This window comes from Hydra vulgaris, chromosome 06, assembly GCF_038396675.1.
Source record: "Hydra vulgaris chromosome 06, alternate assembly HydraT2T_AEP".
Classification (NCBI taxonomy): domain Eukaryota; kingdom Metazoa; phylum Cnidaria; class Hydrozoa; order Anthoathecata; family Hydridae; genus Hydra; species Hydra vulgaris.
This window is the reverse complement of record NC_088925.1, coordinates 13,037,755-13,052,091: the sequence shown is the minus strand read 5'-3', so window position 1 is coordinate 13,052,091 and position 14,337 is coordinate 13,037,755. Positions and strand designations below refer to the sequence as shown.

Genomic DNA, 14,337 nt, shown 5'->3' with positions numbered 1-14,337 from the left:
GTATTTTTTGGACAGAAAAGTTGGCAAATGAGCATTTAGATACAAAGACAGCTTGCAAGAAGCTATAATGAGGGCACGGAATAATATAACAACAGAAGTGTCCCAAAATTTGGTCAACTCAATGCCAAATCATCTAGATAAGGCCATCAAGGCTAAAGGAGGCCCCACTTGATACTAATTTCCATGGAATTTGATCAATTTGACCTTAAAATTTTTTTGAATTGTACGATTATTTTTTTTGCAGTCAATTTTATGCATCATTAGATCAATTGAGTAAAATTCAATAGGTTTGAAAAGCAATTAGTTCACCAATACACAAATAAATGCTTAAAACAACACTTGATAAGATATCTAAAAAAAACTTTAATATTTTAATGAACATCTCATTTTTTTAATGCAATCTTTAAATCTATGATTTTTTTTAAGTGTACGATTAATTTTTTTGTATACTGTATATATATACATATATATATATATATATATATATATATATATATATATATATATATATATATATATATATATATATATATATATATATATATATATATATATATATATATATATATATATATATATATATATATATATATATATGTAATATATGTAATATATATATACATATTTTTTTTACAAAAAATACATATACAAATTATTTTGGTATGATAAAATATATATTATATATCCATGTTACTTTAGTGACATGTCTGCTCCAAAAAAAAGATTAAATACTACAGCTTCAGCTCGATTGAAACAAGATTATATGAGAATCAAAAGTGACCCTGTTCCATATATTATTGGGGCTGAGCCTCTACCAGCTAATATTCTTGAATGGTAAAACTTAATCATAATTTTTTTAAATAAATTTAAAATTTAGATTAAAACAATAGTATAACACACATTTTCATGAAGTCAATAATCCGTTCTATCTATTAGCTTTTTTTATTTTTTGGGGGAAAACATCTGTTGATTTGGATGCAATCTCTCTTCTGTGGCAGATTGGGGCTTGCATTGGCTGTTGTAATTTAATCTCAGTTGTTTACTGCTAATCATTGTTTCAATTATGTTAATATTCCCATGTTAACAATGTTAGCAAATGGTAAGGGTGTTTTTCCTTACTGTGCTAAATGGGTATTTTTTGCTACAATAATGGTAGATCTCGCCTTTGGTGGTATTAGTGAGCAATATTACTACATATGACATATGTCTAAAAATGTCTGTTTCTAAAGCAAGTAATTGCAGATTTAGCATTTTAATTAGCATTTTTACTTGCAAAAAAGATTTAATTTTTTTAAATTTAATCTTTTAGCAAGTAAAAATCAGATATTTTTAAAATTGGAAGCAGCCGATTTTTTAAATTAAAAATAATTTTATGTGCTTGATAAAGCTATTAGTTAAACATCAGGGAATATCATTTATAAATCAAAAGTTATATTATATTATGCCAAGTATTTATATTTGAATAACTTGTATATCAAAATTGCTTTGTATATATGTATATATTTGTAAACAAATAATATTTTTGACATAGGCATTACGTTGTGAAAGGACCAGAAAAGTCACTCTATGAAGGTGGTTTCTATCATGGAAAGTTGATTTTTCCTAAAGAATTTCCATTTAAACCACCCAAAATAATTATGATAACCCCAAATGGTAGATTTAAAACACATACAAGGTATTTAAGTTGTTTTAATTTGATTTTTCTTTTATTTTTTAAATTAGAACTAAAGTTTTTTTTTTTATTTCAAATTATTAGATGTCCTTCTATAAAATAATTATAATTTTAATGAATAAACAGATTGTTGGCTCAAAAAAGCTACAATTTTATTAGTCTATATAAGAAAAAATAATACATAGCACAACAGTATACATACTATATATTTTACTATATATATTGATATATTATATGTCAAAGTATATCATAACAAATTCATGTCAACTAGCTTTTTGGACCGATAAAATAAGGGTCTTGGTAAGTCTATCTACACCGACCATTTCTATACTTATTCCTTTCTTAATATTTTTTAGTAAGCGGTAGAAAAACTTTACATATTGTTTACATAACTACCTTTTAACTACCTATCTACCTTTTAACTACCTACCTACCTTTTAACTACCTATCTACCTTTTAACTACCTACCTACCTTTTAACTACCTATCTACCTTTTAACTACCTACCTACCTTTTAACTACCTATCTACCTTTTAACCTATAAACTATACATATTATAACTAAACATATCTATCTTTTAAAGTTATGAATAAAATAATATTTTGTAACATAATTAACTTTAGTTGTTCTCTTTAATATGTGTTAAATGTGCAGACTTACTAAATTACCTAAACACATTAATAACTTAAGTATTTCTATCATGACATATGCGCAAAAAATTTCTACCGCTGTTTTGATGTTAATTGAAATTTTAAGTATTTTTAAAATCTCTCTCTCTTTTGTTTGTTATAGTATACAATATCTTTATATATGTTATGTATTTAGCATCTATAGAATTTTAAAAATGTTTTTTTTTTTTTTTTAAAACATCTTTGCTTTTAACAAGGCTGCAAGCAGCCACTAATTAAAGTTGGAAGTTACTGAAAGAGAAAAGATGAAGATTTTAGAGCAAGATAACGATTGATGGACGACTTAAAGGATTGCAAATTATATCAATCAGGAAAACAAGATGAAGGAAGTGAATTCCAAAGAGCTGGTGTTCGAGGAAAAAAGCTAGACGAATAAGTGTTTTTAGAGCACTTAGGAACAGTCACAGAAAAAGGATGACACTTAATTGAATGACGAGTAATCGAGAATGAATTTTAGTAGATGGTACAATAGACACTAGCTCTTTCGAGCAGTGCCCATCATATTATTTGTAGAAAAGAGAAAGAGAAGCAACATTACGACGATGTGATAATGGTTGGAGGTTGGCTGCAAAAGCAGGTCCAACTATGTTTACAATGCGTTTTTGCACCTTCTAAAAGAGAAAGGGCATTGTTAGAAGATCCACCCCAGATATGGCAACAGTATTCCAAGGCCGGATTTGAGATTTATAGAGATTTATAGAGAATAGAATCTGAAGTAAGAAAGTGACAAGCTCGATAAAGAGATGCAACCTTAGCAGATGCTAATTTTGCAACTGATTTGATATATGGTTTCCAAAAAAAATTGGAAGTAAGAGTTAATCCTAGAAGATGAAGAGTAGATGACCCATCGAGCACATCACCGTTCATAAATATAGGAAGATCTAAATTATTGCAATTTTAAAAAGATTTAAAAAAAAAATTAATGTGCAAGTGATAGAATTTGACCCCTCACGTCATAATATGGAGGCACAGCGAGCTAACCACTTCGGTCACTAAGGAACACTAATCTGCCAATTTTTAAAACTATTTAATAAGCACAAAACAGAATAACTTTTATAAACGTCAAATAAATGCTATAAATCAAAATTAAGGAGATTTTGGCGTAATGCAATTTTTAAATAAAGCTTTACAAAGTAAAAATATCTATAGAACTTCAAAAATGTTTTATTTTGTATTTTAAAAATTGAAAAAGATTTTAAAAAAAATATGGAAGTGCAAGGTATTGAACTACAGCATTTCAATTCAGAATGCTGCAAGCTAACCACTCTGGCAGATAAAGAGTATTGTTTTAACACTATTTAAACTAAAAAGTTATAAAACAGCAAAAAAATGCTATAACTTAAAGTTAAGGAGATGTTGCTGCAATCTAATTTTAAAGTAAAATTAAAACTGTAAAACTTGATATGTTTTAATATTAAATAATTTGAAGCTTACATAAGTTAGAAATTCGTTCACTTTTGCTTATATAAAAAGTGCTGTGACTCTTTCTCACCATTAACTCGGGTGTAATGGCTGCCGTTAGTTCTGTGCAAACATGCACGATTAAGTAACTGCAGCAGCAGGAGCATCAGCATTAAATTTGATATTAAAGTATTATAGGATAATAACACTTTAAATTAAGATTAAAGTTTTTATTTCAAATATATAAATAGTGCCATAATCAAAACAAGTGTAAAAAAATTTGTTAAAAATCTTTATAAATATGTTTTTATAAAGTTACTGTAATGACTGTAAATGGTCAACATATCATTTGTTTCTTTCTTTCGAAGAGTTTTATTTTTACTTTTATTTTTTAAATAAACATTTAAATAAAGTTACATTGACGCAATAAACTTTTAGGTGAAAAAAATTCAGCTCAAAACTTTAGAACTTAAAATGGATAGAACTTAGAAAATGGATTCGTCTTTAAAAAACTTTCAAAGATTTGATGGAAAACGCTGCCACTAAAAGCTTTCTTGAGCTATGTTAAGGAAGAAAATTTTGCCAACTTTTTTCTACTGTTATTTGTATTGGCATAAATTAAATCAACAAGATTTATTCAAAGTCTCATTAATAAAGTTGGGAAGTCAAAAACAATTTCCCCTTTACAAAAATCTGTTTGGAACCACATTTAAGTTGACATTTTTTGATCATTAAACTTATCTGAGCAGTGTGTTATCTTGCAGATATTTTTAAGATCAGTAAGTTTTTTCTGGAGCTGCGTGTAGTTGCACACCTTATATGACCACTTATACAAGTTTTTTTTATTTGAGAACTTGGCCACAGTTTTTTGCATAAATTGATTATCTACATGTTTTTAAAAAATATGCGGAAAAAAAATTAAAAATAAGCAAACCATAAACTAAAAAGAGAAACAAACTTAGTGAATGATAAAATAAATAAAGGATAAACAAGAGAAAATAAAAGCATAAAGTTAATATATTTTTTAATTTAAAAGTGCCTCAATTAATAGTTCAAACTTAATTAATTTATAAGCATTTCAATAGTTTAAAGCTAATAATATTTTCAGTATAGTTAGGTTGATGTAGCGCATAGGTTGATTAATTGTAACATTTATGAGATGCAACTTGTTATATTGACATTGGATAAAGATTCAAATCCTAGTTACAGATAATTTTTTTTTAATATTTTATTTGTTTTGTAGATATTTAAAAATATCAAAGTTTCAAATTTTTAAATAATTAAGTTTCAAAGTAATTAAGCTTTAATAAAAAATAAATAAAACTTAATAATTTTGATTCGTTCTAAATTCTTTGTATTGAAACACTTTTAAATTAAAATAAAAACATATTTTGTGTTTTTATTTTTTCTAGTTTATTTTTATCATTTTATCATTTGTTAAGATTTTTCTTTTGTTTAGTTTTGTATTTTTTTTCTTTAAATTTTATTTCTTCTTCCAGTTTTTATTCCAGTTTTAGTTTAAGTTTACATTTGTTTAATCAGCACATTTTTTAAACTTCCTAACTTAAAACATACATAGCCATGGCCAAGTTGTCAAAAAGTATTATATGCATGATCATATAGGGTGCGCAACTGCGCATATCTCTTAAGACGGCTTGCATTAGTTTAGATATTCTCCTGTATTTCAAATGTCCCAATATCTTCCAGAAGGAATAGGAAAGTGTACAGAGGCTAACTTTTGTCCTGTCTCTGATCTTACTTTGTGCCCAGTTTCTTTTTTTTTCTTTAGGTGGTTCAGATATGCTACGATCACACTAAAAAACTTCTATATCAGATTTACCCAATTAATGTGCTTAAGTCTGATTGGCTGAAGTCTTTCATCTCTCTGCCAAATAGATGCTCTTATTTTTTCTTATTAGTTTCAAATCAAGCCTCAATTTATCTTATGTTTCCATGGTTTAAATAGGTTTCCATGGTTTTCTTTTTGTTCAGCTGCTGTTTCTAATTGTAATCATTTTTTAATCTCAAAGAAACGTTCTGAAAAACAAACATCTTTTTATTATTGCAAAAAAATAATGCAAAAGGATGCTTTCTGATGTTAAGGCATAGTACTCTCATGCTATTAAATCTTGTATTTGATTACAGATTTTAGAAGTTAGATTCTAGAGGATTACTTTTGCAAAATCTTTATCAAAAAATATTTAGTTGCAAAAAACTGGCCAGATTTTTAGTTGTTTTGAGAACATTTAAGTTTATGTATGTACAAAAAATACATAGAAATATACATAAACTTAAATGTCCTCAAATTTCTTGGTGTGAAAGAATAAAAAGAATATTTGCAAATTCTAAAAACCCGCCAAATTCATGAACAAACTAATTCTATTGGTTCAAAAAATATGCTGACTAAGCGAAATTAAATAAAATTCTAGAGTATTCTGTTGAAATGTTTTTAAAAATTGTATTATTCAAGATTTGTTATGTTTTGAGATTTCTAGCGTAAAATTTTTTAAAAATATATTAATAAACAAACTATTACTTTAATACTATGGCTCATTTTCGGAGCCACATCTGCAAAGCTGTAATCTTTTAAACTATTTTTATTATTTGTTTACAAAAATAAATGTTTTGTAATATATATTTTTTAAATTGTCAAAATTTTGAAATTTTATTATAATTATAGATTTTATTAGAATATTCTTATTTTTTATTTAAAAAGTATGTATTTTTTATGTAATTTTGTGTATCTGTTTTTTATTCTAATGTAATCTTTTAAAGCAATTTTTACAATTTATTTTGTAAACATAAAGACTTTCAACAATAACTGCGTTTTCAATGAAGTTATTAATAATCATCAAAGTTAATAAAACTAATTATGAAATAAACATACTAGAAGTTTCTGGTTACTAAATACAAACATGCATACAAAGTAGCTCGCAGATGAACAAGCACCACACACACACACATATATATATATAATACTAACTCGTTATACTTAAACTTAAAGTTACTTTTTTCTGTTTTAAATACTAATTAAATTAAAAAGCCCACTCACTAAACATCATCAGCAATATTGTGAAGCAGTTTTGCTTCCTCGTCATAAAGTATTTTGAACCTTTTTAGTTGATTTCTATCTAGTTAATTTAATTTCTACAGTAACTCAATGATTTAATTATTTCATTTGTTCATCTTACTAAAAAGAATTGTTTCAAATATGTTAAACTTTTCAAACTACGCGAAACATAAAATAGTTATTAAAAAAATAAACTTTTTTATTTACAAATTAATTTAGCTTAAATAAAACTACAACTAGCATTAGTTTTAATCTTGTTAGACTTTTTGGGGCCGGGTTTTTTTTTTATTTTTGAGGCCTTTTTATGCGCCACAGCATAAAAATGACTAAAAAAAAAAAGGTCTTCTTGATTTTGCAGGGCCTGAGGTTATAGCCCCCTCTAACCCCAACCCTCCTTAATCCAGTGCTGGAAATAAGACACAAGTATATAAATAAAAATTATATTGCACTCTCTGACAAATGAAAGAACATTTGTTTCCTTTTTAAACAATCGTAAGATGTACTTTATATAAAAATGTTGCTTAATTTACTTAGTACTAATTCACTTAGGAACAGTCACAGAAAAAGAATGACACTTAATTGAATGACGAGTAACACGAGAATGAATTTTAGTAGATGGCACAAGAGATGCTAGCTCTTTAGAGCCATGCCCATTATAGTATTTGTAGAAAAGAGAAAGAAAAGCAACATTACGACGATGTGATAATGGTTGAAGTTTGGCTGCAAGAGCAGGTCCAACTATGTTTACAATGCGTTTTTGCACCTTGTCTAAAAGAGAAAGGGCATCATTAGAAGATCCGCCCCAGATATGGCAACAGTATTCCATACAAGGCCGGATTTGAGATTTATAGAGATAGAGAATAGAATCCAGAGTAAGAAAGTGGCGAGATGCAACCTTAGCAGATGCTAATTTTGAAATGGTTTTGATATATGGTTTCCAAGAAAGATTGGAAGTAAGAGTTAATCCTAGAAGATGAAGATTAGATGACTCATCTAGTACATCATTGTTCATAAATATAGGAAGATCTAACTTATTGCAATAACTATTGGCTGAAAAAAATTGAGTTTTATCTGTATTGAAGTTCACCAGCCACTGTGAGCCCTATGCTGTAGCAGAAGTGAGATCGTTTTCAAGCTCAAATGCCCCCTCCAAGCAATCAGAGAGTGTTTGTTTCTTATCACGACAAGAATAAATGGTAGTATCATCAGCAAACAATGCCACCTTAGATGTGAGAATATCTAGAAGATCGTTAATGTAAATTAAAAAGAGTAAAGGGCCAAGGATAGAACCTTGAGGAACCCCTGAAGTTACAGAATAAGAAGAAAAGTGAAAAAAGAAGAGTCGAGGACAACTTTTACACTACGATTGGAAAGAAAGGATTCAATAATCTTGAAGATGTTGCCAGATACACCAAAATAAGAAAGCTTATGGAGAAGACCAGCATGCCGAACTGTATCAAAAGCTTTTAAAATGTCAAGAGCAATGGCCTTAACCTCTCCACCTTTATCTAATGCACGATAAAACCTATCAGTTATTACTGTTAGCAAATCAGCTGTAGAACGAGAAGATCGAAATTCATATTGATGGTCAGAAAGTAAGTTATTAGATTCAAGATGAGGAATTAAGTGTTTGTTAATTAAAGATTCAAAAACCTTGCTTATGATAGGAAGAAGACTAGTAGTTACTGGGACGGTAGTTAGACGAATTAGACTGCTTCTCCAGAATTTTTGAAGATAGAGATAACAGATGCTGCTTTCCAGCAGGCTAGAAAACAAGACTCTGATAAGCACTTGTGGAATAGTTTTGAGAGTATAGACGACAGCTCTGGAGAACACTTCTGCAAGACAATAACAGGTATGTTGTCTGGGCCACAAGCTGTAGAAGAGTCTAGGCAGGAAATCACTTTAGATACAGATGCTGGAGTGATATGAATGTCAAGCAATGGATCGACCTGTTTCTTGGGCATATGTTAAATGCATTCATCTACTGTCTTGTAAAAGGCCTCCTAGGTAAAGACTTAAGGGGTAAACAGATTCTATCTGCTAAACAGCCTTGCACCTCTTCTTCATCTATTAGGCTGGCACAGATGTATTTTTAATACATTGTTTCCAGTTTAGGATGTTGATTGCTGGATCTTCTTGACTCAATGCATGGGTTTTGCTTGTGTCTGTTTTTATGACTAGGCAACTCATTCTATTATCTCCTAATGAGAGTACAGCTCTAAAACTCAGTTTTATGGTTCTGAGGCTGGCTGATAGTCAGGTTTCCTGAACTCTGTGGTAGCTCTCAGAGAGGTTGATTCCATCAACAGCTGAAAAATATCAGAGTACTAACAGTGCCATGTTTTGTGCATGGATGGTGTCCCTGTTTGTACTTTTGATGTGCATTGCCAAGGTCACATTTGGAGTTACGGCTTAGGGTTTATTAGTAATAATGAGGCAATTGCTTGGGCTTTTAAACAGTGTTCTGAGTCAAGTTCTTTAACAAATATAAAAATGAATAAAGTACCAAAAACTATAAAACACAAAAAACCATCGTCATCACCAAGTTCTCTAAACCTATCATTCACTAATATTTGTGGTCTTCGAAGTAACTTTTCTTCTGTTGAGTCAGACACTTGGCCTGGGCATATACATTTGTAAGAATTCACCCATTTGTACTTGTGGATTCAAACTAGGTTTGAATCCACAGACTATTCTTTAATGTGCTTTCGTTTAGCACCACTTCACTCTATGGCCTTTCCTTTGTTATATATCGCTCTCCTTAATCTTAAGACTGCACTCTTTTTAATTTATTTCTGATCAAATTGACCAACCCCTTTCTCTTTAACCATCAGCCAATATTGTTGTTGCTGGTGACTTTTATGCTCATCACACTGAATGGCTTGGCTCTAGTGTCAGTGACTCTGCTGGTGTTTAAGCTCTCAGCTTTTGCCTTTCTCAATCTCTAACTTAAACAGTCAATTTTCCAACTCGCTTTTCAGATAACCCGAATCATTTACCTTCTCTACTTGACTTGTGCCTTGTTTCTAATCCTAGTCAGTATTCAGTTTCTCCGCATTCACCCTTAGGTGCGTCTGATCAAGGTTTGATCTCTTTAAAACTATTATCTCATTCTTCTTCATCATCAGAATCCCCTTATCATCATACCTCTTACAACTACCTTAAAGCTGACTGGGACTCTTTCTGTGATTTTTTTCATGATGACCCTTGGGTAGAAATTTTTCATTTTCCTGCTGACAAATGTGCTTCTTACGTAACTTCGTGGATTCAGGCTGGTATGGAATCTTTTATTCCCTCTCGACGATTCCAGGTCGAGCCTCACTCTTCTCCATGGTTTTCCTCACATTGTGCTGCTGCAATTTCCAATCAAAACCGTTACTTCCAGCAAAACAATTTTCCAGAAAACAGACATGATCTGAGAATAGCAATGCTAAAGCTTGCTATTCTCAGATCATGAAATCTCATATTTCATCACAAAAATTAGGCTCTCGTGACTTCTGGAGAATCTTTAACAGTATCAATAATAAGGGCAAATCTGTTATTCCACCTCTTTTGTATGGTTCAAACTTTGTCATCTCACCTAAAGACAAAGCCAAATTGTTTGCTAAGAACTTTTCATCAATATCATCTCTTGATTTCACTAGTTGCGTTCTACCTGATATAGCAGTCAAACAGGTTAATCCATTGCTTGACATTCGTATCACTCCAGCTTCTGTATCAAAAGTGATTTCTTGCTTAAACTCTTCTACAGCTTGTGGTCCAGACAACATACCTGTTGTAGTCTTGCAGAAGTGTTCTCTGGAGCTGTCATTCATACTTTCAAAACTATTTAACAAGTGCTTATCAGAGTCTTGTTTCCCGGTATGCTGGAAAGCAGCATCTGTTATCCCTATTTTCAAAAATTCTGGAGAGCGATCTGACTCCCATTTGTCTTTTTACTGTGATAAGCAAGGTTTTTGAATCTTTAATTAACAAACACTTAATTTCTTATCTTGAATCTAATAACTTACTTTCTGATCATTAATATGGATTTTGACCTTCTCGTTCTACAGCTGATTTGCTAACAATAATAACCAATAGGTTTTATCGTGCATTATATAGAGGTGGAATGGTTAAGGCTATCGCTCTTGACATTTCTAAAGCTTTTGATATAGTTTGGCATGCTGATCTTCTCCATAAGCTTTCTTCTTATGGTGTATCTGGTATCATTTTTAAGATTAATGAGTCATTCCCTTCCAATTGTAGTATAAAAGTTATCCTCGATGGGGAGCACTCTTCTTTATATCCTGTAACTTCAAGGTTCAATCCTTGGCCCTATACTCTTTTTAAGTTACATTTCCGATCTTCCATATATTTTCACATCTAAGGTGGCATTGTTTGCTGATGATACTACCATTTATTCTTATCATGATAAGAAGCTAACACTCTCTGATTGCTTGTAGGGGGCATTTGAACTTGAAAAGGATCTCACTTCTGCTACAGGATGGGGCTAACAGTGGCTGGTGAACTTTAGTTCAGATAAAACCCAATTTATTCAGCTAATATTTATCGCAATAATTGAGATTTTCCTATGTTTATGAACAGTAATATATTCGATGAGTCATCTACTCTTCATCTAGGATTAACTCTTACTTCCGATCTGCTAAGGTTGCATCTTTTTATTGAGCTCGACACTATTCTCTATCCAGCCATTATCACATCATCGTAGCGTTGCTTCTCTTTCTCTTTTCTATAAATACCATAATGGGCACTACTCTAAAGAGCTAGCGTCTCTTGTGCCATCTACTAAAATTCATTCTCATATTACTCGTCATTCAAATAAGTCTCATCCTTTTTCTGTGACTGTTCCTAAGTGCTTAAAAAACTCTTATTCCTCTAGTTTTTTACCTCGAACATCAGTTCTTTGGAATTCGCTTCCTTCATCTTGCTTTTCTGATTCATATAATTTGCAATCTTTTAAGTTGTCTGTCAATCGTTATCTTGCTCTACAAATTTCATCTTTTCTCTTCTAGCAACTTCCAACTCTTATAGATGTTGCTTGCAGCCTTGTTGGAAGCAAAGATGTAAAAAAAAAAAAAAGTCAAGCTTTCCATCTCTTATGTTTTGTTACCTCTCCTGAAGATAAAGCAGAACTGTTTGTAAAAATCTTTTCCTCTTATTTATCTGTTGAATTTAATTACCGCCCTCTTCCTGCCATCCCATAAATAAAGGTTACACATCTAAGTTACTCCTGCTTCCATTATTAAAGTTATATCCTACATAAACTCTTCTACAGCTTGCAGTTCTGTCTGTCACACTAACAATAGTGTTCTTCAAAATGCCTATGTTCTTACTACTATTCCCAAAATTTTGATTGCCGACTTATCATTATCTACCTTAATCTAGGTTAATCTTTTAATCTATCCTGGTTAATCTGTTAATTTACTCTAGTTAATTTACCCTGGTTAATCTGGTAATCTAATTTGGTTAACCTTATTCTACTGCTGACTTATTCTTATTAACCATTAGCTGTTATAACTAATGGTTCTATTGTACATTTGATGAAAGCAGAGAGAAAAAAGGCTCTTGACATAAAAAATGTGCTCATCATTGTAAGGTTACATTGTTGCATCTTTTTTTCTCTTCTACAAGTATTAACATGTTTGCTGTTTAACCAACCATCACTTGTTCAATCAGCTAGAGCTCAGTCTTGCAACACATCATTCAGCAGAGTTGCATTTTTCTATTACTTCATTCTCAAAAAAAAGGTTTTTTTTTTAGCTTGTCTTGTTAGTCTTGAAAAAGTTTTGAAATTTTTGTTTCATTTTTAAATTTTTTTATTGTCAAGCAATAAAATTAACAACAAGAAAAAGAACTAAAGTTAAATTTTGCACACAATGTTCTGTAGTTGCACGCAGTGTTTTGTAGTTGGCTCTTGCAATAATTCAATGACACTAGATGGGAGACTATTTTTGTTATTATCTATTGTTTAATGTGCAAATTAAAGGATTAGACATAAAAGTTAATAAAATAGGTCTAAATTGTGGCTTTTTTTCTATCAAAAACTTTTTTTTTTAATTTTTATAAAAGATCTTAAAAATTTTTTTTGTATGTTGAATCTCTTATAACATACCCTATTAAAACCTCTATAATACACCTTATGCAAGAGTAAAAATTTCAGTGACTTGTATTGCTGAAAAAAGTGTTTCAGTGTGTAATTGTTGTTTATTTTGGTGTTGTTTTTGCTCTCTTTCAACCTTTCAACTCCGAAATGCAAACTATGAAAAAAAGAGACCAGATAAAAAGTATAGCAAAGTACTGACTTGATAAATTTCGAACTCAGAGCATCTTGTCTAAAAAGCAAGCGCTCTACAACTACACTACTAATGCATATACTATCATTGTTTGATACCTATCCTAGATACTCTTGATAGGTCTACAACTAAATCCATCTCTAGCAAAAATTCAGCCCAAGCAACAATTCTTTTTAATTTAACAATATTTTTTTAAATTTTTACTCATCAGGAGAGGTTAGGTATTTTAACAATAGTGAAAGCAACTTAGTTAGGTAAAGGAAAACTAAGATTAAAAGTCCATAAATTAAAACCAATTTAATTGTGGGTAGAGATAGGAAGAACTCATAAAGCTCAGGTGTTAATTCTTTTATCACAATAAAAATACTTAGTTTTGATCTGCTATTTAGATTAACTCCAGAAAGAACATCTTATAAATCAATTAGTTTAAACCTTAAGTTTAAACCCTTCCATAATATCATATTTATATGAAAATATGGCATTATAGAAACCTGTCCAAACCTCACAAATGCAGAGGCTTTAAAAAAAATGTTACATGTCTACCATTTTATAATCAGAATCTTATAAAAAGTATGAAACATACACTCTATAAACCTTATTCAGGCATTCAAAGAAGAGAAATCTGGTATTGTCTTTTTGAGTTTATTTTTGAATTACTAAAATAGATTGTTCATTTCAATTGAAGATGCACCAATCACTAAAAGCATTGATAAGTGTTGGTTGCTGTATAAATAATAATTAAATTTTTTTTTCCTCTGTCATTGTTAAATTTAATGTTTTCACTTTGACTTCTTTCTTTATACTGTCCTCCAATAGAACAGATACAATAAATATTGTTGTGTTTTAAAAAGATACCATGATGGACTCATTTTTTGTAAAGTTGCGTTGTTGGTTTTCTTTTTAAAATTAAATCTACAAAATCTGTGGTATCATGTTGAAGATGGTTTTAAATTATTCTAAACACTTTTATTTCAAGAAGAACAAATTATAAAAAGTGATTCATTAGTATTAAGTTCAATTAAAGCATTTCTTTTTACAGACAGATTGCTCTGTCGCACTATCTAAAACTGCTTTGTATATGACAATAATTCTTGTGCACTCTTATTATAAAGGCAAATTTAATGCAGAATTATAAGCTGAACATGTTCTTGATACAATATGTTTAAGAAGGTTTTATTATTGCACTTCTGCAATGTAGTCACTTACCTAA

The 14,337-nt window shown here is 30.1% G+C and overlaps 1 protein-coding gene across 1 annotated transcript in view; it reads left to right on the top strand.

Annotated features, from left to right (window-relative positions):
* Positions 1-690: 690 nt before the first annotated feature.
* LOC100208424 (ubiquitin-conjugating enzyme E2 J2) overlaps positions 691-14,337 on the top strand; it is a 60,102-nt gene continuing 46,455 nt past the window's right edge. The window contains exons 1-2 of the mRNA XM_065799249.1: positions 691-834; positions 1,532-1,675. Of these exons, the coding sequence (XP_065655321.1) occupies positions 704-834; positions 1,532-1,675 (275 nt within the window). The 5' untranslated portion in view covers positions 691-703. The remainder of the gene's footprint in view (positions 835-1,531; positions 1,676-14,337) is intronic.